Source organism: Typopeltis vanoorti, chromosome 5 (genome assembly GCF_054136105.1).
Source record: "Typopeltis vanoorti isolate ZY-2024b chromosome 5, IOZ_Tvanoo_1.0, whole genome shotgun sequence".
Taxonomy (NCBI): domain Eukaryota; kingdom Metazoa; phylum Arthropoda; class Arachnida; order Uropygi; family Thelyphonidae; genus Typopeltis; species Typopeltis vanoorti.
Window position 1 is genome coordinate 136,902,885 of NC_143553.1, and position 27,683 is coordinate 136,930,567.

Genomic DNA, 27,683 nt, shown 5'->3' on the forward strand with positions numbered 1-27,683 from the left:
TTAATGACAACGTTTGTTATAGTTTTTATTTTAGAACATTATTGGGGTTATGATAATGGATTTTATTTTTAAGTAATTTTGAATTATACTAAACTGTATAATTTTATCGATAATAAACAATATTGTTTCATGTTTAATTTTTTTTAAATTTTTACCATAATTTTGATATTTTATTCAAACATGTATACACTGTACTTACAGTGTATACGTGTTGTGTATGTATATTTCGAAAGTTACAGCACCCCCCACGATTTCAAGCCACGAGCCGCCACTGATTATAGGGCACATTTTATATTGTAAGGTGCCAAATATGTAATATTGCTATCTTTACTAGAACAGTCTATTAATCGAATAGCGAACTTATTTAATCCATGTGGACTATCTATCCTCATTCTTGAGGAGGGGGAAAGACAGCGTCTTTACCCCCCACCCATGAGCATAGCTGTTTTGAGAATGTCTCTAAGTGGAAGAATTTTATGAGGCCCATCATCTTATTGGAGGCCTGAACTGGCTTGAAAGAGTTCCATTTGGTCTTTAAACAGGATCTCAGACCGTTAGCGATAGGTTTACAACCTTTCGTAAGTGAGATGCAACATAAGAAAGAAAAATCCTTGTTGGCTAAGTGGATCGTCTCTGCAGTATCATCAAAAATGGTCCTGCTTTATAAGCCTAAATTTTCATGTAGATGCGCACAAGTCTACAAGACTTTTATAAAATGTTGAATTTTACCTATATTATATTCCTAAAATTAGGTTTACTCATTTATCACCGTGCAATTCTTATTAATTAAGCAAGAAAGTCAAAATGGGATCTTATCCGATCAAATCCTCACATGCGATTGCTATGATTCTTTTTAAGTCTCTTCGGAGTTTGTATTCTTGCTAATATCTGGTGCACAAGTAAGACGATGAGTGGAAAAGAGCGATGGTGGAAAAGAATGAATACAACAGCAATCTCTGTTATCAATCTCCCCCCCCCCCCCACACACACATATTTTATATAAATCTCAATATGTTCCAAAACTACTGGACAGACGAACCAAGAAACACAAACGTATTCGATAAACCTGGAGTTCCGATCCAAAAATTGTTCACATTCCCATCCAACGAGTTAATTAAGTGATATTACTATCCCCCCCCCACACACACACCACCCTCGCAATATCCATCCCTGCATCGCAAACCTTTTCGGTGACATTTTATAATTTTATCTGGTCAAGATACCGTAGTCCATGATGTCGAGTATACCAAATGCAAAATCCAGGAAATATTCTTTGTCTTTCTGTTTATTTTTCTATTATCCATTTACTTTTCAAGTAACTAACGAATTGCTACGTATTAATTCCTTTTTTTTTATTTTTTTTTATTTCTAGGTACTGTCGAACGTAATTCAATATGAGCACCCTGATTATAGCAGCTGTTGTATTTCTCAGTTTGAGCAGAACTACAGATGCAAGAAGTATAAGCAAGCTGCACTATACTGCAGCAGTGTATGAGCATGTGCCTCAGGGAAGTTTCGATAGTGATGAGCCAAAAGTAACTATCGAAAAAAATCTTAAAATCTTTAAAGAAACAGCCCAAATAGCTGCACGACAAGTAAGTAGCGACATCTAGTGCCTACTTTTGAACTTCTTTTTTTCTTTCTAAGTAGTAGGAATAAAAGTTGATACGAATTGTTGAAAGGAGATCTTATTAAAAAGTGATATTTCAAATTATAAAGAAAGTAAATATTCGGAAATTAAAATTAAGTAGTGTTTTAGAAAATATTTTGTGCAGATATTATTTTTCTGTTTAATTATTATTAGAATGAGTATGCCTCAATTCTCCTGTTCAAAGATTATGCCAATTAAAGAAAAATAATAATATATTCAAGATTAATATATTAATGAAAGTTTTTTTTAATAATTTAATGGACCTATTGCATTTTAGATACTTTCATTTCTATTAATTTATTCATTTTTATATTTAGAAAAATTGACGTTATACGGGTCTAATTGAAATTGTATGCGTTGTTCTTACATAATGCATAAATATGTCTCGTTACTTAATTTTTTTAATGATCTTCAATTAAAATCCACATTTAAGAACTTTAAAATAATCAATTTCTGTTCTTTTTTTTTTTTTTTTTTTTTTTTTTTTTTTTTAAACATATAGTAGTTACTCATTTCTGGTTTTATTTACAATCATCTGCGCCATCTACTGGTGTATTTCTGCCATGATTTTATTTCTCGTTGAAATAATTACTCCATAGTCTTTTTCTTTTTTTTTTTTCTTCTTTTAATTCAAAAACCTTCAGCTTCTTCAGAAATTCTGATGCTGTATAACTAAATAAAGCTTCATTTACAGTAAAGTTTATAAAAGTAAAAGAAAGAACGGTTTTTTTTTAGAAAATTTATGGTTCCGGGGTGTAAATTAAACCACAGACCTGACAATTAACCTCAAAACAGCCTCTTAGCAGCTCATCATATATTTTTACTACGCTAAGCACTTTATTGCTTTAAACCACTTGAACTGAAATCTTTTTTATGTGTACATTTTCCCTTTTTTTTTTTTTTTAGTGCTCCTTCAAGTTCCCTCTCAACCTCATCGATAAAAAAAAAAAAAAAAAGTTTATCAAAAAGCAAAAACCGTCAAGTGTTCACCCTCTTCGGCGATAAAAGCAATTTCCCATGCTCTCCTTGACGACCCGCCACTGTCCGGAGCGAAATAAACAAACAAAAGACAAACACACACACAAAGAACAAAGTCGGCTCCGTTCTTGGGAAATTTTATTTCCTTTTCGAAATTTCGCCAGATGTTCCGTATTCTGTCAAAAATGTAAGGTCTGTATTTGAGCAGTTTAACTTTAGATACGCTTCCTGGAGAAATCAGAAGTGGTAGAAATAATTTTTTTTTTTTTTTTCCCCTGGGAGAAGGAAACAGAATGGTAGCATTCTGTCATCGCTTAGGAAAGAATGAAATATACAAGAGAGTAAAGGAAGGAAAGAAATAGGAGGGGGGGGGGCAAAAACGATACGTCGTAGAGAGATAAAGAAAGAGAAACAGCAGGTGAAGGGATGGGGGGGGGGGAGACAGAGAAGGGAACTTGAGAAAAGATCTAGGCAAGTTAACAGAGAAATGGGGAAGGCGATGAAGAGTGAGCTAAATCCAAGTTTTAAATGATAAAAAAGAATTATTATGAAAAAAAGAATAGAAAAGAAGCCATAGAAAATGAGACATTGACTTCTCTTCATTAATAAAATATCAGAATCTACAAAGTGCCTCGTCTGGTAGCAGCTGCATTTTTTTTTTATTATTATTATTGTTGTTATGAATAATATTATAAGGCAGACGTCTGGATTGTTGTTTTCTTTTAAAATTCGTGTTTTACAGTATTTGGCAAGGCTTGATATTCGCAATATATCAATACAACAGATAAAATTGGAACTTTTAATTACCGTATTTTTCGGACCATAAGACGCACCTTTTTACATAGAAAAATCGACTTAAAATTGGGGTGCGTCTTATGGTCCGAAGGTAACATTTGTACCGAAGCTGTTAGCGAAGTTCAATTACTGGCGCAATATGTTAATAAAATTAGTAAGTGCAGCGGTAAGCGAACAATAACAGAAAATTCTAAAAAGGGCCACACCTAAGTTATCTCGCTGCATGTGGGTGAATCACCGAGTTAGAGCGTGAGTAGTCATTAGTGTGTAAACATATATGCTTTTGTACGGTTCATTTGCATTGTTTTTTATGTCATTAAAATTTTTATCTTAAAATTAGAAAAAATGAGTGTAAAACAAAAAAGACTTTCACATAACGTGAGTTATAAATTAAATGTGATAAATTATGCAAAACAATATGGAAACAGAGCAGCAGAAAGACATTTTGGTCCACCAACAGAAAAAATGGTTCGTGAATGGGGAAAACAAGAGGAACAATTAAAACTGCTTTGTAATCACAAGAAAACATTCCGGTCGCACCTAGAAAAATGGCCAGAATTAGAAGTACAAATGAAAAATTGAGTAACAAATCATCGAAACATGGGAATATCTGTTTCTACGAAAATGATAATTTTTGAAGCGAAACGATGGGCTAATGGAATTCTAGATTTTACCGGATCACCGTCTTGGTGCTTTAGATTTATGAAAAGACACGGGTTATGCATGCGTACAAAAACCACTCTAGCCAAAAAAATGCCGGCTAACTATGAAGCTAAAATTATAGAATTCCATAGATTTGTCTTATCAGCGAGAAGGAAATTTAACTTTGAGCTTTATCAAATTGCGAACATGGATGAAGTGCCTCTAACCTTTGATGTTCATTCAAATCAGACAGTAGAATCGAAAGGCACCAAATCAATAGTGATCAAAACAACAGGTCACGAGAAAACTCACTACACTGTAGTTTCAGCTTGTTGCGCGGACGGAACAAGCTGAAATGTTAATCTTCAAGAGAAAAACGTTACCGAGAGATGAAATTCCTTGTGGCATTATTATCCACGTTCAAGATAAAGGCTGAATGGACGAAACAGGAATGAAATTATGGATACAAAAGATATGAGCAAAACGTCCAAGTGCGTTGTTTAAAAAGCCTGCGATGTTGGTGTGGGATTCATTCAGAGCGCATAAAACAGAATCAACCAAGAACCTTCTAAAATAAATGAATACGGAATTAGCTGTCATTCCTGGGGGGGCCTTACAAGTCAATTACAACCCTTGGATGGATCTATTAATAAACCATTCAAAAATTTTATGCGGGAAGAGTGGAACAAATGGATGGCAAAACTAAATCACGATGTTACAGCAACAGAACGTATGAAACGGCCAACAATTTCAGAAGTATGCACCTGGGTGAAAAATTCATGGGAAGCTGTGAAAGAAAAGACGATTATAAAGTCATTTAAGTAATGCGATGAATGGTACCGAAGATGACGCAGTTATCTTCGGTATATTGTTATCAGGGAGTGATAACAATTGTTCAGACGAAAGTAATACGAACGTAATTAACCTCGGAGACATTAACGAGACGAATGATAGTACCGAGAGCGAAGATGAACTGAATATTACTAATACAAATGATTGTAACAATAAATAAAAATTAAGTAAGAATTTGTAAATAGTTTTATATAATAAAATATTTTTTTCTAAAAATCCTCTATAAATTTTGGGCGCGTCTTATCATCCGAAAAATACGCGCTTCTGACAATTTACGCATGCGCCACTTTGTAGACGATGAACTTCGGATTTCAATGCAAGAAATTTTTTTATCGTCGCGTATTAATATACACAGATATTTCTTATATAATTATAGAATTTGTGTATTTTTATCTGTACTGAAGTTTTAAAGTTCTTATGCAGATTTTTTTTTTTGTTGTTAATAGTATTAGAATATTATTTTATTTATTAGTTTAGTTTTTAATTTCTATTTAATGTTATATTCTTTGTATTTCGCTTACTTAATTAACAAAACTTGAAGGTGATAACATAGCGTTATATTTTCAAAGTGCAAAACATTACATTTATTGATGTTGAATTGACATTTTATTCCCACTCGTTTGTCCACGTGGGCCAGTGTATTAAAATAATTGTAAATCAACATGTTCTTCTTGATTCTAACTTTGAATAATTTGCAAACAACTGAATATTCCCTTGCACTCGATTCGCAAATAACAAACTGTTTGAATATATGCAACTTTTATTTTTATATAACTTTAAACAATATATATATTTTATTTATTTATTTATTTATTTATTTCATTTTTTTTTTTTTTTTTTTTTCCGAGTTGGCATTCGAACTTCCATAATTTTGGGCTCGAAGGAAAGAAATAAAATTATTTTCAAGCGAAGAAAATAAAAATAGAAAATCAAGTTTCATCAAAATTAGTCGATCCGTTGTTGGGGTTGTATCACAAACAGCACCTGTTAGCATTTTCAAAAAAAAAAAAAAAAAAAAAAAAAAAAAAAAAAAAAAATGATATTTCAATAGAATCTATATTTATCCGTGGTCAAGGAAATACGGTTTCCCTGATCAGACAGCCGTGAGCATGCCCGCCATTTTTCACCGAAAACGTTTGGAATTAATGTTGCAACAGGCTTTCAGATACATTTTATAAATAACTAAGGGTATCACGATAGCTCGGTTCTTTTAACATTTCATTAACTTGAAAGAAACTTAATTTTTATTTGTGATTATTTACTTTTAATTTATTTAAATATTGTTGATATTCTATTTATTGTTTTTCTATCCTGATATATAAATAAGAAATCATTTTTAATTCATCCATTCGTGGTCTAATATCGGGGGGGGGGGATATCCAAATTATAGAAATCATGTGATCAATTTGAGTTTATAATAAGTTGGCCTAATGGGATATATTTGTTCTTACAGGGCGTGGATTTACTAATATTTCCTGAGTATGGCATATTACCGTCCGATATGATGCGAGAGGCAACACGTCCTTTTCTAGAGGACATCCCAGATACTGAAGTAGAGAAGAATAATCCATGTTTAGATCCAGACTTTAGGGATAGACCTATCCTGAAGACTCTTAGCTGTATATCCAGAGACAATGGTCTAGTTGTCGTGGCTAACATGGGCGATATTAAGTCCTGCAATCAGACATCGGATCGACGATGTCCTTCAGACGAGGTATTCCAATACAACACTAATGTGGCCTTTGACCGCGATGGGATCCTTATCTCTAGATACCACAAAATGCATCTGTCTTCTGAACCTGCATTCGATTCTTCTTCTGAAAGACAAATGAACATTTTCAAGACGGATTTTGGTGTATTTGGAATGCTCGCTTCTTCAGACATCCTTTACGAAGACGCAGTGTTCTTGGTAGAGTCTTATGGTATCAACGATATTATCCTTCCGACTAGGTGGACTGATCAGTTACCAATCTTTTCATTTGTTCATTTTGCTCAAGCTTGGGCTATAAGAATGAAAGTCACTCTTCTCAGTGCCAACCTTCACTCCCCAGAAGATGGCTCCATTGGCAGTGGAATTTTCTCCGGCAGTCAAGGAATACTCAACTATACTCACCATTCTAATGGTGGCCCTAAACTTTTACTTGCCAAGGTACCCAAACATCTTTCGACTGAAAATTATAGGGACAGTTTTTCGAACGATGTCCAAAAAACAGATAATTCACTTTGGTCTAAGCCTTTTCTCCCTCCGTCATACAAATACAAAGAGATGGACCTATCTAATTACACTTTAGTGAAGGTAGAAGCAAACTCAGCAAAGACAATTGCTTGCAATAATGGAATGTGTTGTTCCTTGACCTATGACATTGATTCCCTACATGAGGTTTATTTCTTGGCCGTTTTCAATGGTACTCGAACTACAGGCGAACAGCAGTCCTGGTGTGAAGAAGTATGCATGGTAGTTCGTTGTGATCCAGACAAGAACAATGCGCGTACAAGATTCCCTACACAGGCCAGCAGTATTTTCTCTGGACTTATCATATCCGCAAATTTCAGTACTGGCTATGTCTATCCTGTAGCGGTGCCCAGTGGGATGGATTTCTTGTCGTCCAACGACTGGGGAGTTGATACAGAAGAAAGAAAATCCAACTGGAGGGGAAGTTTATGGTTTAGTAATGCTAACCTACAGCCCATACTTACTATGGCCCTCTATAGTCGGTGTTACAAACGAGATCTACCTACTTCGTAATAGATGAATAGTTGCAAGCATTTTTTGAAGTCATTGCAAAAAATGCAAACTGAAATTCAAAATAATAATATTATTATTATCTGAAGAGTAACTGAGATTGTCAGTATGTCCGTCAGGTGGCAGAATTTACAACGTAATGTGCTCAGTTGAAGAATTTATCAGTTAAGATCTTGTTTGCAGTAGATATTTGGCACACTTCGTCGATTACAGTTGTGATAGTACACCCGTCCAGTGTTATTTATAGCAACAACCCCAAAGAACTAATCGAAGAAATTTATGAGGCCTGTGTTTCGCTTAAGTCTTTGCAAAAGATCAATGTCTTTAATCTCTTTTAGGTATCGTTTCACAAGACAGCTGGCGACCTTTTAAAACGAAGAAAAGTGATCGCAGCTATCAGGATACTTGTCGAAGACAGAGATTAGAAGTAGAGTGAAGCTTTTGGACAAGATTAATGATAAAGACTTATAAGGTGTGTTGGAGAAGAGCTGTAACCCGAGAATTCCATTGCGTTATGGTGTCCAATAAATATATCTTGTCTGAAATAGTGGGATAAACGAAAAGGACGATGATTACTTAGGTTTACAATAACTACGCAGAAAAGTACAATTAATTTTGGTCAAAAAAAAAAAGAGTAGTTTCAGAATCACTGAAATGATAAATATCTCCACGTGGGGAAATATGGCCGAAGACCTTCAAATATAAAATCAGGCATAAAAGAACGAATTGGTTCCCTAACTTGATTTGGGGAAAAAACAAGAGGGATAGGGATATTGGTCTCCTATACCGTAATTGTTATTTATTCTTTCTGTTTGGTATTGATAGTTAACCGCTAAATGAACTTCCACCTGGATATGTACAAATTCGATAAATTTAAATGGCCCACCACTTTTCTATTTCATGTACCTCTTTTTGTTAAAGGGAAATTATTTTAAAGCCTAATATAGATATTAGGCTTTAAATTAAATTTTAAGAGAATCTACTATTTTCCGAATGGTTATTTTTCGCATAACTATTCAAATATAAATATGTATTCAATTCATTTCACTTAATTTATTGTATTCATTTCAAGTATTGTTAATTTATGTATAAATTCTTTTTTTTTTTTTACTTTACTTTTTATAAATAGATACTGTTGGGCACTTTCTTTATTCCGATTTTGTAATTTTGAATAGTTCTGTGATACCGTATAAAATATTGCAATATTTAAATAACTAATTTATTTGTATTAACTTGTAGTTGTTTGTGGGAATTGGATTTAAAAACATGTTTGCTGAATGCATAATCATACTTTTTGTCAGAAAATAAATGTTTTATTTATAATTTTATATAAAATATTTATTAAATTGTAAATATAAATAAAATTAATAGTGTGTTTCTTTTCATTAGATTATCTTTAGTAGTCAAAAACTGTGCTTTATTTTACACCTTCTAGAGAATTCTATGTTGTTGACTTATCAATGTTGTAGTTCAGTGCGATACCGTTGGATTTTTCCACTACTACGCTCCCTAGCAGAAAAATTCTTTATGAAGACATCTATCCATCCAAACCAATTGAAATTGATACAACAAGCCGGAAACTATGACGGTAATGACTACTGGAAACATAAAAGACCGAAAGCCATCCTAACACCCAACGACGGATAACCACTTCTGCCCACTCAGGGCGAGCTAAAATAGCTCACAAATCTCTCCCATCACTGCTCCCGAAACAGACAACAGGGAATATGAAAAGCGTCAAGCTTCACCCTCTGCGCCATATATGTCCTGCGTCCTGCGATACCGTTGGAGGGTAATGGATAGCATTGCTGTAGCCAATGAAGTTCTAACTGAGGCTCGGCTATTGCTGTTACCCTCCTGCCATGATCAGAGCTTTAATGGCTCAATAACACCTTATCCCTATACTCTCCTCTACAGAAAACGGGAAAAATGAAAAGCATTCTTGCTTCGCCCCTTTAAGCTAGTCCTTATAAGGACTAAGGCTATTGCTGTTGGATTAATCGACCGTGAGATGCGGTGATTAATGCCCTTGGTGGGTAATGGATGACAATGCTGTAGCCGATGAAGTTCTAACTGAGGCTCGGCCATTGCTGTTACCCTCCTGACAAGATCAGAGCTTTAATAGTTCAATAACACCTTATCCTTACACTATCCTCTACAGATAACGGGGAAGATGAAAAGCATTCTTGCTTCTCCCCTTTAAGCCAGTCCTAATAAGGCTTTGCTGTTGGTTTGGAGACAAGCCAAAAGTACTTTTTAGGACTTCCAGGGTAACAAATCGCAATGCCGTAGCCAATGAAGTTTTAACTGAGGCTCGGCTATTGCCGTTACCCAGCCATGACTAGAGCTTTTTAGCTCAATAACACTCCATCCACACAGATTTTCTTCATTCAAGGACTCAGTCCATCGCCCAGTTCTTTTAAGAACTTAAGCTATTGCTGTTTAGATCCATAGACTGGTAGAATAAATACATCACCACCACAGGATTTAATTGGAATCAACACACTGGAGCCGTCGTCCTAGACATCTCAAAGGCCTTCGATAAGATCTGGCACCAAGGCCTCTACAAACTTATCATCGCTAACCTTCCACTAAACATGATACACCTGATTAAATCATACCTCTCAAACAGGAGGATCCAAGTCAAAATCAATGAAACAGTCTCAACCCAACGGAAAATCCTCGCTGGATGCTCAAGGATCACTGCTAGCCCCGATCCTGTTCAACATCTATATGGCAGACATCCCTCAAAATCCTCTCACATCCACCATCGCTCTTTATACAGATGACACGGCTATTCTAGCCAGATCTCGCCAACCACATCTCGTTACCAAAAAAACTACAAGACACCATCCTGAATCTAGAAAAATGGTTTACCGACTGGCGACTACAATTAAACCCCCAGAAAAGCAAAATGATACTCTTCACAAGAAGACGAGCATCCCCCAAAGGAGACATCACCCTGTTCTACTCTAAAATTCCCTGGAAAACTGAAGCAAAATACCTCGGAATACTTCTCGATAAGCGATTATGCTTCAACAGCCATATCAAGAGCACATACACCAAAGCTTCAAAAGTTATCGCCCAACTGTACCCCCCTGATCAACAGACACAGCAAACTAAGCTCAAGAAACAAAATTCTACTCTACAAGACAGTGATCCTTCCCACAATTATATACGCCTCCCAGCCTGGAGCCATACCTCTAAGACAAACATTCTCAAGCTACAAAGACTACAGAACAAGTGCCTGCGAATGACGATACTGGACGCCCCGTGGTTCATCAGGAACGCCCAGATCCACCGAGACATAAATATCCCCTACATCTCTCCACTACTACGCTCCTTAGCAGAAAAATTCTTTACGAAGACATCTTTGCATCCAAACCAACTGATACAGCAAGCCGGAAACTATGACAGTAATGACCACTGGAACATAAAAGACCGAAAACCATCCTAACACTCAACGACGAATAACCACTTCTGCCCACTCAGGGTGAGCTAAAATAGCTCTCAAATCTCTCCCATCACTGCTCCCGAAACAGACAACAGGGAATATGAAAAAGGTCAAGCTTCACCCTCTGCGCCATATATGTCCTGCGTCCTGCTGTTGGAATAAATCGACCGTGAGATGCAGTGATTAATACCCTTGGAGGGTAATGGATGGCAGTGCTGTAGCTAATGAAGTTTAACTGAGGTTCCGCTGTTGCTGTTATCCCCTGGGACGCAGAGATTCGAGAGTTTGAGTTCGCTCTCTTAAGGTTTTTGCCTTTAGGGAGCAATTTGAGTCTCCGGGGAAAGTGTTCTCCGGCACGGCCCGCTGAGAGGCTTTGTCGGTGAATGCTTTTCTTCGGAATATGAACGGTTCTGCTCGGTGGTGGTGTGTGGGTGGGAAGCCATCACTGAGTGGAGCCAACGCTGAGATGGACGGTCTTTCGCCCACGATTGAGTGGCCTAGGGATCGTCCGAATTTTTCGAGACGGTTTTATCTTTACATATGGAGGGTAATGGATGGCAATGCTGTAGCCAATGAAGTTCTAACTGAGGCTCGGCTATTGCTGTTACCCTCTTACCATGATCAGAGCTTTAATAGCTCAATAACACCTTATCCCTACACTGACCTCTACAGATAACGGGGAAGATGAAAAGCATTGTTGCTTCGCCCCTTTAAGCCAAAGAGGGTAACAGCAATAGCCTTATAAGGACATTGCTGTTATCCTCTTGCCATGATCAGAGCTTTAAAAGTGTATTTGTTGTATGTTTGATGAATTTATATATTGATGGGATACAAGGATACTGTTACCATTTACAATAAAAAAGTTTGCATTTACAAAAAAAAAAAAAAAAAAAAAAAAAAAACAGTGGCTGGCTGTAACTTTTCCCTCCCTTCAATATTGTAAATAATGGGCTTGACATTGAAGCCAATAAAATAAAAGTAAATACTTATTTTGAAATGTTTCTAATATTGTTGGAATGGTATACATACATTATCTTACGGAAACAAAAGAAATCGATACAAAGAGAAAAGAAGATTACTTGCTGAGCAAAAGAAGCCATGCAAGATGCATATTCGACGTTCGTAAGTCGTGGGTTTGCTTAATGGCTAACATAAAAGAGCCGTTAGGAGAAGTCTGGCGACAGTCGGCGGGGATTGTCAGTGTCATATGATAGTTGGAGAATGTCAGGTTTGGGGTATTTGCAGCAGTGTGAGAGTAGGTGGAGAAAGTTTTGTATTTTGACTGATGTCTTCACTTGCCCTTCACTGAAGGTTATCTGTATGAGCGATGAAAGTCAGCAACAGGTGTGCGCATGCGCAGATATGCGAATAAAATTATGAAAAGATGCTCTGTAATAATTTTTTTAATTGAGATTTTTCCGAAATAATTTAACGGTATATACAGACGACACATTACCTACATGGCTACATTCCAACCTCATATATTATGACTATATTTTAAGGGAGAGGAAAAGAATCTAAAACTAATTTGCGATAATCATGATAGCCAACAATTGATATTAGCATATCCACAAACACAACACATTTTCACAGCAGCTTTTTACGCGTTGTTATGGTAACAAGTCAGCTCAGACGAACGTAGGTAAATTTAAAACGTAAACCTAGTTTTCCGTAAAAGATATTTCATGGGATATCATTGGCAAATGTATTATTACTTTATGAAACTAAGGAACATAATAATACTATTACTTAATTTAATTTTAAAATACTCTCTGCATGCTGAATTATTTTGACGTGTCAAATCTATGTAGGAATAATGCACAGCGCCCTCTTTGTCGGCAAGATCAAAGTGATATCACGTCGAAAGAGGGCAAAATAATAATTATAAAAATAGCTCTGTTATTAACAAAGCCGAAACGTGGCTGTTGATCTTCATTATTTTATTTTCGTAGTCATTATTTCTAATTGCGTTGAAAGTAGCATGAGTTTAGCTCGTAATACGGCAATTTCTATTTGTTGAGTACATAGATTATAGTTAAGGGGGATAGTAAATCCCGTATTATTTTACAGCCGAGATCGAAATCGAAGAGTTTCATGCCGAAGAACTATCGGCGAGTCCAAGCGTAAGTCATCACTTGGGTAGTACAACACTCGGGCAACTCGAAGCAAAGGTGGAGCAAGCTCCGTCACTATCCTTAATATTTTCTCATAATGTAAAATAAAACGCAGCTCCTAGGAGATGTATTACTGTTTTACATTATGGGGAGAGATCACCACCCAGACCGATTTCGACCCTCATTGAAGTCTCATCAGTGAGTAGGTAGGGATTTACTATCCCCCTTAACTTAATTTATGTCGCCGGAAAAATAGCCTCTTGGCTCTTTATACATAGATTATATTTGAAACTACACGAGAGACTTCGCAATTTCATATTTGCTTACCTTGCTTTATCGTAAGACCAGAAGGTGACTGAGAGAGTTATGTGACTGAGTATACAGTCACTTAAAAATTAACCTACAGATTATTTATGTATAATACAATTATTGCACTTCTTTACCATTACAATCTCTCGACAAAATTATTCCAGGTTTGAATGTCTTCCAATGCTTTTAACAAGCTGAAATTGGTAAACAGAAAAGAAATCAAGCAATTAAAGCAATCATATTTATGTGTTAAACAGCCCACATATATGGCTAATGAACACGATATATATGGCCAATTACAGCATTGGTGTTGATTATTGTATAATATAATATAATTTTCAGCTGGGAAAGACCTGGTTTGAGTCCTGTCTAAGATCGCGAGGAACCTTTCCTCGCACATACTCGAGTAAACTGATGAAGCAGGACGAAATTAACGGACATAATATACTGGTCTCGAGCCTCCGTAGTTTAGTCGGTATAGACGAAGCCTTTTGGTCTTCTGGAAAGACCTGAGTTCCATTCCCGTCCAAGACGTGAGGAACCTTTATCTGGTCTCTTTCGACTAAAGGTGAGTTAACCGGTCTCATACGGAGGTAGAGGGCTTTTTTACTCGGAAACTCGGGTTTTTCGTTTCGAACACGCAAACCGGTCCCGTGAACACACGCATTGACAAACAGGACACACCAGGAGGCATAGGGGCCAACCACCTTATCCTCAAAATGGTCGCAGTTGTGAAGTCCACAGCTAAAGAACCTCATGGTTCGTGAAAAACTTAAGTCAATATACTGGTCTCATTGCCTAAGTTGCTTCGGCAATGAGACCAGTATATATGAATTCTAACGAACCCAGCCTTACTGGACCTGCTACCATAATGGTTATTTGCCTCTGGACTCGTTCCACATCTCTAAGAGACTCCCGTGACTAGATCGGTACGCAGTAAAGATGCGAAGCCTTATAAAAAGGAATAATAACTCTGTGTCAGTGTGTTATTCAATAATCTTATAACTTTTATTCATAGTCCACTAGCATCCCTAACCTTATTCATTTCTCGCAGTCCAGTTTCATTAGTGTTTTAATGTAACATTTTGTCACATTAAACTGTTAGCCATTTCCCCCTTGCCCACGACTTCAGTCTGTTTAAATCGACCTGCAAGATCTTTACATCTTCTTTATTAACCATTGCTCTCCCCAGTTTTGCATCGACAGCACACAACGGAATATTTCCCCTCAGACCATTTCCCATATCATTAACGCATAAGATAAATAGCGGCGGTTAAAGTACAAAGCCTTGTGACACACCGCTAGTCAGAGGCCTTCTCTTGGACTCTGCTCCTCCATAAGCTACTAAAATTATGTCTATCCATTAGCTACCCTCCTAGCACGTCACCAGATTCATATCCATTCTTATTTGCTCCAATTGCTCAACAGAATTCCATGTGGTATCTTGTCAAACGCCTTTGCAAAACCCAACAGAATCATTGTACAACAACCACTCCCCTTATCCGGCCCAGCTGTTACTTTATTATAAAAAGTGACTTACCTTTCACAAAACTGCCTACAGTATTCTATTCCTATTCATCTATTCCTGAATTTTGTGCTTAACTACCTTCTCAAAATACCTTGACCACCAATACTAATGAAACATTGATATACAGAAATTATCATTATGATAAATAGATTATTATTTATTTAAAAATTGTTGCATTTGGTTAAATTTAATTAAATATTGCTTCTTAAGTCAACCACACCTTTTCTTTTTATTGTTGTTGAACCTTAAATTTGCCAAATAAAATTTTGAAAGATGGAGGGTAAGAGGTGGGAAGATCTTAGTCCTTTTTAGGACTTCCAGGGTAACAAATAGCAATGTTGAACCGAGGAAGTAAACTGAGGTTCGGCTGTTGCTGTTATCCTGGGTGTGAGTTTTTGAGTTCGCTCCCTTAGGGTTTTTGCCTTAAGGGAGCACCTTGAGTCTCCGGGGAAGGTGTTCTCCGGCAGGGCCCGCTGAGGGGTTCTTGTCGGTGAATTATTTTCCTCGGAATTTGAGCGGTTCTGCTCAGGAGTCGGGGAGCCCATCGGGGTGCTAGGATGGGGCGGCCGACACTGAGTGGAACCAACGCTGAGCGGTTCTGCTTAAACGGGGAGCCCGTCGGGGTGCTTGGACGGGGCGGCCGTCAATGAGTGGAACCAACGCTGAGACATGGACGGTCTTTCGCCCACTATGGAGTGGCCTAGAGATCGTCCGATTTTTTGAGATTTTACCCTTTACTTACTAATCAGGACTTCCAGGGTAACAAATGGCAATGCTGTAGCCCATGAAGTTTTAACTGAGGCTCGGCTATTGGCGTTACCCAGCCATGACTAGAGCTTTTTAGCTCGATAACACTCCATCCACACAGATTTTCTTCATTCAGATGACGGGATAAAGAGTCAAGGACTCAGTCCATCGCCCAGTTCTTTTAAGAACTTGAAAGATGGATTTTTGTTACGGTGTCATTAAATTGACATCAGTCAGTGGGTTTGCACTCACTTTTAATACTAAATAAATAATTTTGATAAGTAACAGAATACGGCGATTAATAATGCCCAATACAGCAAATCTACTTAAAGTACTTACAATATACAAAAGTATTTGAACTTTTCGATTTGAACTAAAGTTCAATCAATGTCTTTCCTAATTAGAAATTCAAATATTATTCTGTCTTTTATGTAAATCATCTTACTCCGATCTATCGGATCTTGAGTTGCAATTACTTAATAGAATACTTAACAATCAGGTACCCACATGCTACCCAATTGCTGGATTAACTTACTTGGATATGGGATTAGAAGACAGTGTAGATTAGCATCACTTCCACTTTTCCATCATGAGAAGGATTTATTGAAATATTCATACATAACTCATATATTAATGCCTCCATTATAAACACCTGTGTTTCTTAAGATTTTTATTCGTGTGGGATTCCCCCCCTTTCCTCAATCGTTCCTTAGGACAAGTTGAGCCCTCCTAATGAGAGATTAAGTATTTTATGACTGTAGATCCGTGTGTGTTCACGGGTAGGTTTGTCTGTTCTGAGGGACAAAAAACCCGCGTTTCCTGCCGAAAAAAACTCCTACCTCCGTATGAGACCGGCTAACTCACCTTTCGTTTAAAGAGACCAGATCAAAGTTCCTTACGTCATTGACGGTAATCGAACCCAGGTTTTTCCGACCAAAGGGCTTCGTCTATACCGACTGAGCTACGGAGGCTTATTCGTGGTGAGAATCAGGTAAATCAGTGTTCATTTGATAGGGATTGAACGAATATTCACTTCCTATGAAACAAATTTTTTCATGGTTATTCGAAGAATGTTGTCTACAAAAATATATTTGAGGCTAGTTTTATGAAATTTCTAAACCAAAAATGCCAAATAAAAACAAACAAACAATGATAACCTGTTTTTATATATCTTATAAATGTATATAAATATACAGTAAATATTAAAATAGTAATTTGCATTCAATAGAATAGGCTAAAGCAGGGTTCTCAACCTTTGCCAATGGCGTACCACTATATTTAATTCAAGACATTAGATGTACCAGTAAGGCAGTGGCTCACGTACCACCAACGGTACGCGTACCATAGGTTGAGAATCCCTGGGCTAAAGCATGCTACTTTATTATTTTTATAAATAAAAAAGTTATTATAATTAACAACTATTTCATTTTTTAATTAGTTGTCTAAAAGGCATTGCAAGATGTCTCATATTTCCATATTGAGCTCCTATTGGGTGTTCAACAATCTGCAGACGTCGAAAAACATTTCTCTGTTAGGAAAATACGCCATCTAGTGTTGATTTTTTATTTTGCTTTTAATTTATAATAACAGCCGTTCTAACCATTTTTCTGTTAGGAAAATACACCATCTGGTGTTCATTTTTTATTTTGCTTTTAATCTATTAAAAAAAAACACCATGTGACAGCCTTACAGTTATCATTCTCAAAATTCTTCACTATATATAGCGTTATTAAGACATTAAATCATCCCCAATAACGAAACCGCAATAAATATTCACAAATGTGTCCCAAATTTCATTCCAATACACGATGCATGCATTAATCTTCTGCGAAATAAATTTACCATATTTCAGAGCCTCCCAAATACAACACGTAGGAATTCCAGTTAGATAGCTTCCTTGTTAGTAGCATATCCTTCGCTGAAATTATACCAGTCTTGCAGTAAATGTCTGTAATGATTACCGGACGACATACAATTTACAGATAAATGCTAAACCCGACGGCTGCCCATTCACGTCCGAGATAGTGTTTCCAGCAAAGCATGCGATCCATTTATTTCAAGCATCCATGCATCTAGAGTGCATGCAACTTCCACGAACAATGTACTCCCGTTTAAAATTTTAAGCGAATCTAACTACTATCTTTTGTTGCCGATTCGTCTCTTTGCTACTTGCGCTTGCATCCAAATAGCCTTCTGCGGCAAGCTCTAGAAACAGTTGGATGTTTTGTTACTGTACAAGAAACATGCCAAGGGTTGGAGCCTTGGCTACGAGTAACTTATGTAATTATGTTGTCATAGCAACACGCTGTTAGTTCAGGAATACCGGTGAATGGCGTTTCACAATATGGTTGATGGAGTAAAAAAAAAAGGCAAATGTTACTTTATGTTATACTGATGGTAAAAACAACAGCTGGCCTGGAGGCTTAATAAGGTAGGACTTGTAGTTTGTTTTGTGGTTGGCCTTGTGGTTAAAATGAAAAATTTACGCAGCTTATTCAAGATTAAAATTTTTCTCTCATTTGAATTCTTTGTACTAGAGCCATTTTAGACGTGTTTTTTTAATGCTGAACATGCATATTATCATTTTTTTAAATTGTTAACTGGTATCTTCAAAACCAAGGATTAAAAAATTGCACATATACAACTCAAAGCATCCTATTGAAATGTATTTTTTTGTAATAGAATAATAATAAGCACTTATTGCAGAGAATTACATTTCGACATTATTAATAAATATTTTCATGAATTCCGACACGAATCCATGATTAATTTCAGAGCGTTAAGATTTCTTCTTTTGTCCCCTTGACAGATTTTAATTGCAAAGCATTTTACAATGGTTTGTATTATTTATATCAATAAATAAGGTTTTTATAGTAAGGTGTTGAAAAACACACACTAAAATAAGAGATTTGCTGATAGAGAAATCAGCAAATAAGGTGGAATATCATGTGTTATAATTTTCATATATACAGTATATATAAATAATATAAAGAACAAATTGGTGTTTATTATAATATCGCAACCAATTATGCAGTCTTTAAAAAATTAAAAGTTTTTATATATTTATAAATTAAATATATAAATTATAATATGTACATTTATATATTAAATTTGTAAATATATAAAATACTTTCATTTTATTAAAGGCTGCCTTTACTGGCTGCAGTATTATAACAAACAATGCAGTATTATAATAGACACCAATTAGTTTTTTCTATACTTATACTATTAATAATAAAGTAGAAAAGAAAAAAATTGGCGATGGGGATTGACTGATTAATCCAGACCCAGGGAGGGTAATGGACGGCAATGCAGTAGCCAATGAAGTTCTAACTGAGGCTCGGCTGTTGCTGCCACCCCTCTACCATGATCAGAGCTTTAATAGCTCAATAACACTTTATCCCTACACTATCCTCTACAGATAACGGGGAAGATGAAAAGCATTCTTGTTTTTCCCCTTTAAGCCAGTCCTTATAAGGACTTTAAGAGAAAAGAGTAGAAATATGTGAAATGGAAAAAATGAAGAGAGTTTACATGTACTTGTTACTAATCTTGCGTTTTGCTTAATGATATTTTTTGAGGGGAATTCCGAATGATTTTTAGAGGTAAGCTCCTTCGTTTTGTGACTATACTCATATTGTTTAGCTGGTAGACTATTGCGTTAGCCAACGCTTGGCATTGCTGGCAGTTCTCTACGGCTGCGGGATTTATATTTGCGCTCATACGCAATTAAATCGATATGAGCGTGCCTGACTTGGACGTTCTCACTGACTTGCTTAACGAAGAGCCGGCCTATCATACTCATTAATAAACTTCAAAAGAAGTTCAAAGTGAAATGGCCTGCTAACTTGATTGATCCCGACATCATCGTCGACTCTCTTGACAAAGGGCTAGCATTCACTTTCATCAAAAAGGTTCTTAAAAAATTTGAACAAGAATGGCTCGGCCACTTAAACTTATATTCTTTACCCGAAGTTGATGATGAAGAAAATGAAGACTCTCCTCAAATGGAGGAAAAAGCTCAATTTACTGGTGTCTGCCTCTAATCCCTCTGATCAAGAAGAAACTCACGCTCGTAAGAAACGAAAAACTCTCGCTTCTGAACCAACAAATGAAGTTGGTATGGACGAAGACTCCCAATTCAGACTCCTCCGCCTCTTCCAATGAGAAGGTTCCACCGATTATCCTAAGGGAGAATCAGAGATGGATAACTCTAAGAACCATCCATGGCTAACCTGCAAATAAATTATAGATTGGCCAAAAATGTAGATGAGTGCATAAAAATTTAGCTTGCCATGGTGGCTGATTATAGAAATCTTACAAAGGACCTGGACGCAAGATGAATACAATACCACATATTTTCACTTACCTCCGAAAAAAATATGAAAGTGGTCGGTCCTCCGAGGATGTTGACACGAATGAAATATTCACTGACCTCAACTTACTGGATCTACCTCCCATAAAGGTCAGTAGAATGTTCAGATCAAATAAGACACCTATGCCTCTAGTTTTAGTAGAAATTCATAACATTTACAATGATATTTACAATCTAAAGTCAATCTGTGGGCTTAAAATCACCCTAGAACCATTGAGGAAAAGAGCATCTTCTGGGCAGTGCCACAGATGCCAGAAGTTTGGCCATGCCCAAAAGTTGTGCAAAGCTCAGTACAGATGCTTAAAATGTGGCGAGAATCACCCCACAAACACTTGCACCAAGCCAAAATCCACTTCGGCTAAGTGCGCTAATTGTGGCGGTCCTCACCCTGCTAATTATAGAGGGTGTATTCATCACCCCCAAAACAGATGGAACGATCCAAATAGTCAACCTACCTCGTCATATAGTGCAAGAGTTCCTGAAATTCAAGCTCCTCAGTCCTCCAAAAGTGAGAACATGACAACAGATGCTCGCTCATCATTAACTGAACCCCCTTAAGAAAATGAATCTTCAACATCAAGCGAGAACATATGCTGATGTGGTCCGCTCCAAACAGATAGTACAAAACCAGAACCTGGCTAATCCACATTCAAATCTATCAGCTATTATCACCTCTTCTCTTGCAAATATGCTGCAGGATTTCAGCAACGCAAACCCATCACTAAGTATTACAAAAAGATTTTTATAGCAAACTCAATCCATATTATCTGCACTCTCTGATGCATAGGGAAAAAATTACTCCAGATTCGCTTAGAATTATCGCTTGGAACGCCAACGGTATCAAAAACAAAATGTTGGAAATCCAGGAATTCAATAATAGATGTAATCCAGATATACTTCTAATCAATGAAACTCACCAGAGGCCTGCTGACAACCTAAAAATTAGAGGGTATCAGATTTACAGAAACGACAGACTTGACTATAGAGGTGGAGGTACAGCCACCCTTATCAAAAACTACATAAACCATCATTCAATAACCAACCACCAACCTCGAAATCACAGGCGTTAATGTCATCACAAAGTCAGTTGGAAATCTAAAAATTTTTGCTGCTTACAACCCTGAAACAAAAACATTGTTGACCTCAGATCTGGATGCCATCCTTGGCATAAAAGGACCGGTCATCATTGTGACTTTAACGCAAAACATCCTGCTTGGAACAGTAAATCTACCAACAAAAATGGCCGAATACTGTTTAACTACTCAAGTTTCAATTGCATAGTTGTAGCTGGTCCTTCAATACCAACTCATCTAAGTCCAATTGGTTCTTCCGAAATCCTAGATATAGTTGTCCTCCAAAATGTCAAATTGCAGTAGAACTTGGATTTATTTGACGAATTAACCTCTGACCACAACCTTATTCTGCTCCAATTAGGCAATCAGAAGGGACTGTTCCTCCCGCCTCACATCTTCATACCTTGGGAAAAATTATCCAATGTTCTCCCAAACTACTTGGGTCCTGTTCCTCATATTAACTCTAAAGAAGAAATTGATTCTGCAGTCAATAAATTTACTCAATAAATCAATGCAGCCTTATCATTTATCATCCCTCAAATACGCCTACTTTTAAGCCTAAAAGACTCCCAGAAGATATTATGAGCTTGATCAGGGAGAGAAATAAGGCAAGAAAGAGATACTTTAATACCAGGGCTCCCCAAGATAAAAAGACACTCAACCGGTTGAATAGTGCAGTGAGAGATGCACTGAAGGCCCACAGAAACAAACTATGGGAAGATAAATTAGCTACCACTTCACCCGTTGATCAAACCGTTTGGAAACTGTTAAGAAATATCAAAAATAAAAAGAAAACTCTTCTTCCTCTCAAATTGGATTTAGGCATAGTTCACTCAGATGCTGAGAAAGACGAAACTATAGTCAAAAATTTAGAAAAGCAGTGCAGCCCTGCACCTGAATTTCAATCATATTTATAAAATTCACCGCCACGTCAGTTACGTACTAAAACAGTGTGATACCTGTACCAGCCAACTCATGATGTCGTAGATTTCGGCATCACACAAAATTTAAAAAATAAAAAAGCTCCTGGACCTGACGGCATCCCTAATAAAGTTATTAAACTGCTACCCCGAAAGGCCATCGTACATCTTACAACAATAATAAATGCCATGCTTAGATTCAAATACTTTCCCTATGCTTGGAAGTTGGCAGATATGCTCCCTATTTTTAAGCCTGGTAAGGACCGACAGCTTCCCCAAAGTTATTGCCCCCTCAGTCTGATTTCCAATTTGGTCACAATCGCTGAAAACGTCATCCTCTCCAAAATTCAAGTTTCTGTAAACAAGCTAAATATCCTACCTTTAGAGCAGTTTGGTTTTCGCAAACTCCACAGCACTACTCAACAGATCCATAGACTAGTTGAATACATTACCACCAGCTTCAACTGGCATCAATACACCGGAGCAGTCTTTCTTGACTTAGAAAAGGCCTTCGACAAATTATGGCACTTTGGACTCCTATACAAGCTGATTTTAGCCGGCATTCCATTGGATCTGATCCACCTCATTAAGTCCTTTCTTTCTGGAAGACGCATGCAAGTTAAACTAAATGGGGCGGTATCTACCCAGCGGCGGATCTTGGCTGGAGTGCCTCAAGGATCCCTCCTGGCGCCGATACTTTTCTCGATTTACATGGCGGACATCTCACATAACCCAATGTCATCGATCATTGCTCTCTATGCCGACGATACAGCAATACTGGTCAGATCTCTTAAACCGCATCTTGTTACAAAGAAACTACAAGATAACCTGCTGAAACCGGAACACTGGTTCTCCATTTGGAGACTGCAAGTAAACCCTCAAAAAAGTAGTGCTCTTCTGTTCACAAAAAATTCAAAATCTCCCAAAGAAGACATCTCTATATTTAACATCAGGATTCCCTGGAAAACAGAAGCCAAATATCTCGGTGTACTGCTAGACAGAAAACTTACCTTCAGCCCGCATATAAAATCCTTATGTGCAAAGGCATCAAAAGCCGTAGCACAGCTTGACTCTCTTATTAATAGGAACAGCAAAGTAGATATTAAAATCAAATTGCTCCTCTACCAGTTGACGATTCATCCCATAATCACTTATGCGTCTCCCGCCTGGAGCCATACTTCAAGCTCAAATATCCTTAAACTTCAAAGACTGCAAAACAAATGCTTACGCATGATCTTAAATGCACCATGGTACATCAGAAATGTTCAACTTTATCGAGACACAAATGTCCCTTATATCTACTCTTTCTTGCAATCTCTCGCAGTAAAGTACTTCTTAGAATCGTCCTCACATCCAAATGCATTAGTCCAACAAGCATCAAATTATGATGAATCGGAATTATGCAAATATAGACGACCTGAGGCCATCCTAGTTCCCTTTCAAGATCTATAACTTGCCCAACTCGGGCTGAGCACGTAGCTCATAAATTTTTCCCTACACAGTAACTTATCAGACAGCAATTTTAAAAGCATTATGCTTCACCCTTATAGACAGTAACGTTCTACGTAGAAATATTATTATATATTATTACATTGGAGACTGAGGGTAACGGATGGCAATGCTGTAGCCAATGAAGTTTAAACTGAGGCTGGACTATTGCTGTTATCACGCCATGATCAGAGCTTATAGCTCATTAACACTCTATCGACACATTTTCTTCTACAGATAGGGGAATATGAAAAGCATTCTTGCTTCGCCCATCTAGCCAAAAAATATTATATTATATTAGCGTAGCATGTAACTCATGCTACTCTAATATAATACTTATTTAATATAATACGTTATTTAATATAATATGTTTATATACATTATTACTGGTTCATAATATAACTGTATCTTAATATAATGTATAGTTATTTAAACATAATATATAATTATTTAATAATAATAACTTGTAGACATTATTACTGGTTTGTAATATACAGTGATGTGTAGTTATTTAATAATAATGGTGACCAATAGGATATACTGCAAAAAGAGCAATAGAAGTTTTCCCTTATGTATATTTTTGTTACTAAGCATAAACACTGAGAAGCATACAACGTATAATAATACATCGATTATCTCGGTAGCCTTAACCGAAGTATTAACTCTGAAACTTTGTTTGGTTCACGATTTTTTTTTTTTTTCAGTTTTCTTGGAGAGAGAGAGAGAGAGAGAGAGAGAGAGACTGCTTGTGCCATGTCAATAAGTCAAGATTATAGAATTTCTTTCTTTATCTGGTGGTCATTTCGAGACGATGTCTAGATATCCAGTGGAAGTACTTGCTCATAAATAGTGCATAGCCCAGGGATTAACCAGGATGTACCATGAGAAGAGAGAGAGAGAGAGAGAGAGAGAGAGAAAGAGAATCTCTGCACTCACCAAAGTACGACATTAGTTAATTGGCCAAGACGCTGAGAGATTGCTATTTGTGTATCAAGACAAATTGTGGGGCGAATGACTGCGCTGTTTGGAACACAATAAAGAGAGGAGGAGGGAAAGTATCTAAAAAGACAAAGCAAATAATCATGACAAGTGGCGGAACTATCGAAGAAAAATGTTTAACGGCCTTTACGCAACTGTGCTGGTGACCACTGTTTGTTCTACTTTTATTTTCGCTTTTTTTTGGACTTTCGAATAAAAACAACCTTCGATTGTACTTTGTAAACAAGGCATTATCGTTATTATTGATGACCGGAAACCATTGCAATTAAAACTGCCTTAGGTATAAGAACGCTTCCTTTATTAGTAGTATTATAAGTTTATGTGAAAAAAAAATAATACGTTACTAATGAATAAAGATAAATAATATGCAAAGACACCACTAGTTTTTATTAAACTGCGAAATTCATTTATTGCAATAATAAGAATTGAGTGAGGATTGATTCATTCAATCCAATATCCTTGGAGGGTAAATGGATGGCAATGCTGTAGCTAATGAAGTTCTAACTGAGGCTCGGCTATTGCTGTTACTCTCCTGCCATGATCAGAGCTTTAATTTAATTGCTTAATTGCTTAAGGCTCACGGCCCAGACGGCATTACCAATAGAATAATAAAGCTACTCCCAAGGAAAGCCATAATTCATCTAGTTAATATTACCAATTCCAGTACTTTCCTACAGATTGGAAAATCGCTGACATTATATCTCTGAAAAAGCCTGGTAATAACCCAAAGCTACAGGCCCATCAGTCTTCTTTCCTGCCTCGGCAAAGTAACAGAAAAGGTCATCCTATCAAGACTACAATCAGCAGTGGACAAACAGAAAACAATTCCAAATGAGCAATTTGGGTTTCGCAAAGCTCACAACACAGTGCAACAAATTCACCGACTAACGGAACATATCCCCCATGGTTTTAACTGGCACCTTCACACTGCTGCTGTATTTTTAGATGTTGGCAAGGCCTTTGATAAGGTCTGGCACCAAGGCCTTATCTTCAAACTAATTGAAAACAATATCCCAATTAAACTAGTGAAACTCATATACTCATACATTAGTGAAAGATAAATCCAACTAAAACTCAACGGAATTGTGTCATCTAGGCGCTAAATCCTGACTGGAGTACCCCAGGGTTCTCTCTTGGCTCCAATACTTTTCACAACTTACGTATCAGACATCCCTATTAACTCAAGAACAACCATTACGGCCTTTTATGCCGACGAGACCGCTATTCTAGCAAGGTCGCTCAGCCCTCGCCTAGCAATCACTAGACTCCAAGGAAGTATCAACGTGCTAGAAAACTGGTTCACCAACTGGAGGATTCAGGTGAACCCCATCAAAAGCTCAGCTGTGATGTTCTCTAGAAGAACAGTCTGCATTAAAGAAGACATCTTGCTCTCTGGTCAAAAGATTCCATGGCAATCAGAGACCAAATATCTTGGGGTACTACTGGATAAGAAACTCCTTTTTAGCAAACACATCAATCTCATTGGTTCCAAGACTTCTAAACTCATTGCTCAGCTCTACCCAATGATCAACCGCAAGAGCAAATTAAACTTACAAAATAAATTACTACTTTACCGGATGGTCATACGCCCAGTCATTACTTACGCCTCACCAGCATGGAGTCACACCTCACGATCAAACATTTCAAAACTACAAAGAATTCAAAATAAGTGCCTAAGGATGATCCTAAACGCCCCATGGTTTATCAGAAACACACATTCATCGAGAAACCGGCATTGCATACAAATCCTCCCTTCTCCACGATCTCGTAGAAAAATTCTTCTTCAAGTCAAGGTCACATTCAAACCCGCTGATCGTACAAGCTGTCAACTGCAATGAAACAGATTACTACAAATATAAAAGACCGAAGACTATTCTACTCCCAATTGATCATAGCTAATACAACTGACCCAGAGGGCGAGCTTAATTGCTCACAAAACTCCCTTTCTCAAATAACTCTCATTACAGACAAATGGGAAATATGAAAATCACTTGTGCTTCACCCCATCCTGGCAGTAGCGTTAATGGTATTGGCAATTAAATCTTAGAGATCACAGGAACTGAACTTCACACCAACAATGATGGAAAACTTAAAATCTATGCGGCCTCATCAAGTAAAACTCTGCTGATGTCAAATCTAGACGCGATTCTAGGCACCAAAGATTCCACCATCATTGCAGAGGTTTAAATGTCAAACATCCAGCAAGGAACAGCAAAACGACCAATAGAAACAGTTGTATATTAAACAATTATATGAGTCATTTGGTCCATGGTCCTTTTGGCAGTCCGGATGTTCTGGATATTGCTATCCTATGAAATATCAGTATCAGCTACAAATGATGAATGAGCTGTCATCAGATCACAACCCTATCTTACTCAAATTAGGCACTCAAGAACGATTTTCCCCCATCACACCCTTCATACCTTGGGAAAAAATATCCAAAGTAATACCCGAACACATTGGTCCAGTGCCCACCATTCAAAAAAGGAAGAGAGAGATGAAGCAATAGCCAACCTCAACAATCAAATTAACAAAGTTTTAGCAGCAGTTACCAAGACTAGAACTTCTTATAAGTCCAACCGTCTCCCGAATGACATTATGAATTTAATCAGAGAAAAGAATAAAGCCCGGAAAAGATATCACAATACACGAGCTCCACAGGATCGAAATATCCTTAACAAATTGAACAATCAAGTTAGAGAAGCTCTCAGAAATCAAGAATGGGAAAATAAGCTAACATCACTTAGTCCTGAAGACAACTCGATATGGACATTTTTGAAAATCCTTCATTACAAACAAAAATCTCTCCCATTATGCAGGTCGAACACGGTATTTATATACAGATGCAGAGAATCCGAAGCTGTTGTCAGCAATCTGGAAAAGCAATGCAGTCCAGCATATGAAAACATAAATATCAACCTCGTTTAGAAGGTTCACCAACGTGTCAGACGCATCTTAAGACAACCCAAAAACAACTTAGAGCTGATTAGGCCTACTTCTCCAGCAGAATTAATT

General features: G+C 37.0%; 2 protein-coding genes across 2 annotated transcripts in view; one reads left to right on the plus strand and one right to left on the minus strand.

Annotated features, from left to right (window-relative positions):
* The window catches only part of LOC150106851 (zinc metalloproteinase-disintegrin-like MTP8), a 263,774-nt gene that overhangs the window by 224,917 nt on the left and 11,174 nt on the right, over positions 1-27,683 (minus strand). The gene's annotated exons all lie outside the window — the stretch shown is intronic.
* On the plus strand, positions 1,395-7,664 carry LOC150106852 (biotinidase-like). The gene is made up of 2 exons (XM_090392945.1): positions 1,395-1,595; positions 6,372-7,664. Exons 1-2 carry the CDS (start codon positions 1,395-1,397, stop codon positions 7,662-7,664), a joined length of 1,494 nt encoding a protein of 497 aa, XP_090249071.1.

Excerpts from the sequence above, each read along its gene's own strand:
- LOC150106852 (XM_090392945.1), top strand. The coding sequence starts at position 1,395 with ATGAGCACCCTGATTATAGCAGCTGTTGTATTTCTCAGTTTGAGCAGA. Across the intron at positions 1,596-6,371 it reads CCCAAATAGCTGCACGACAA|GGCGTGGATTTACTAATATT; the intron begins GTAAGTAGCGAC and ends TTGTTCTTACAG.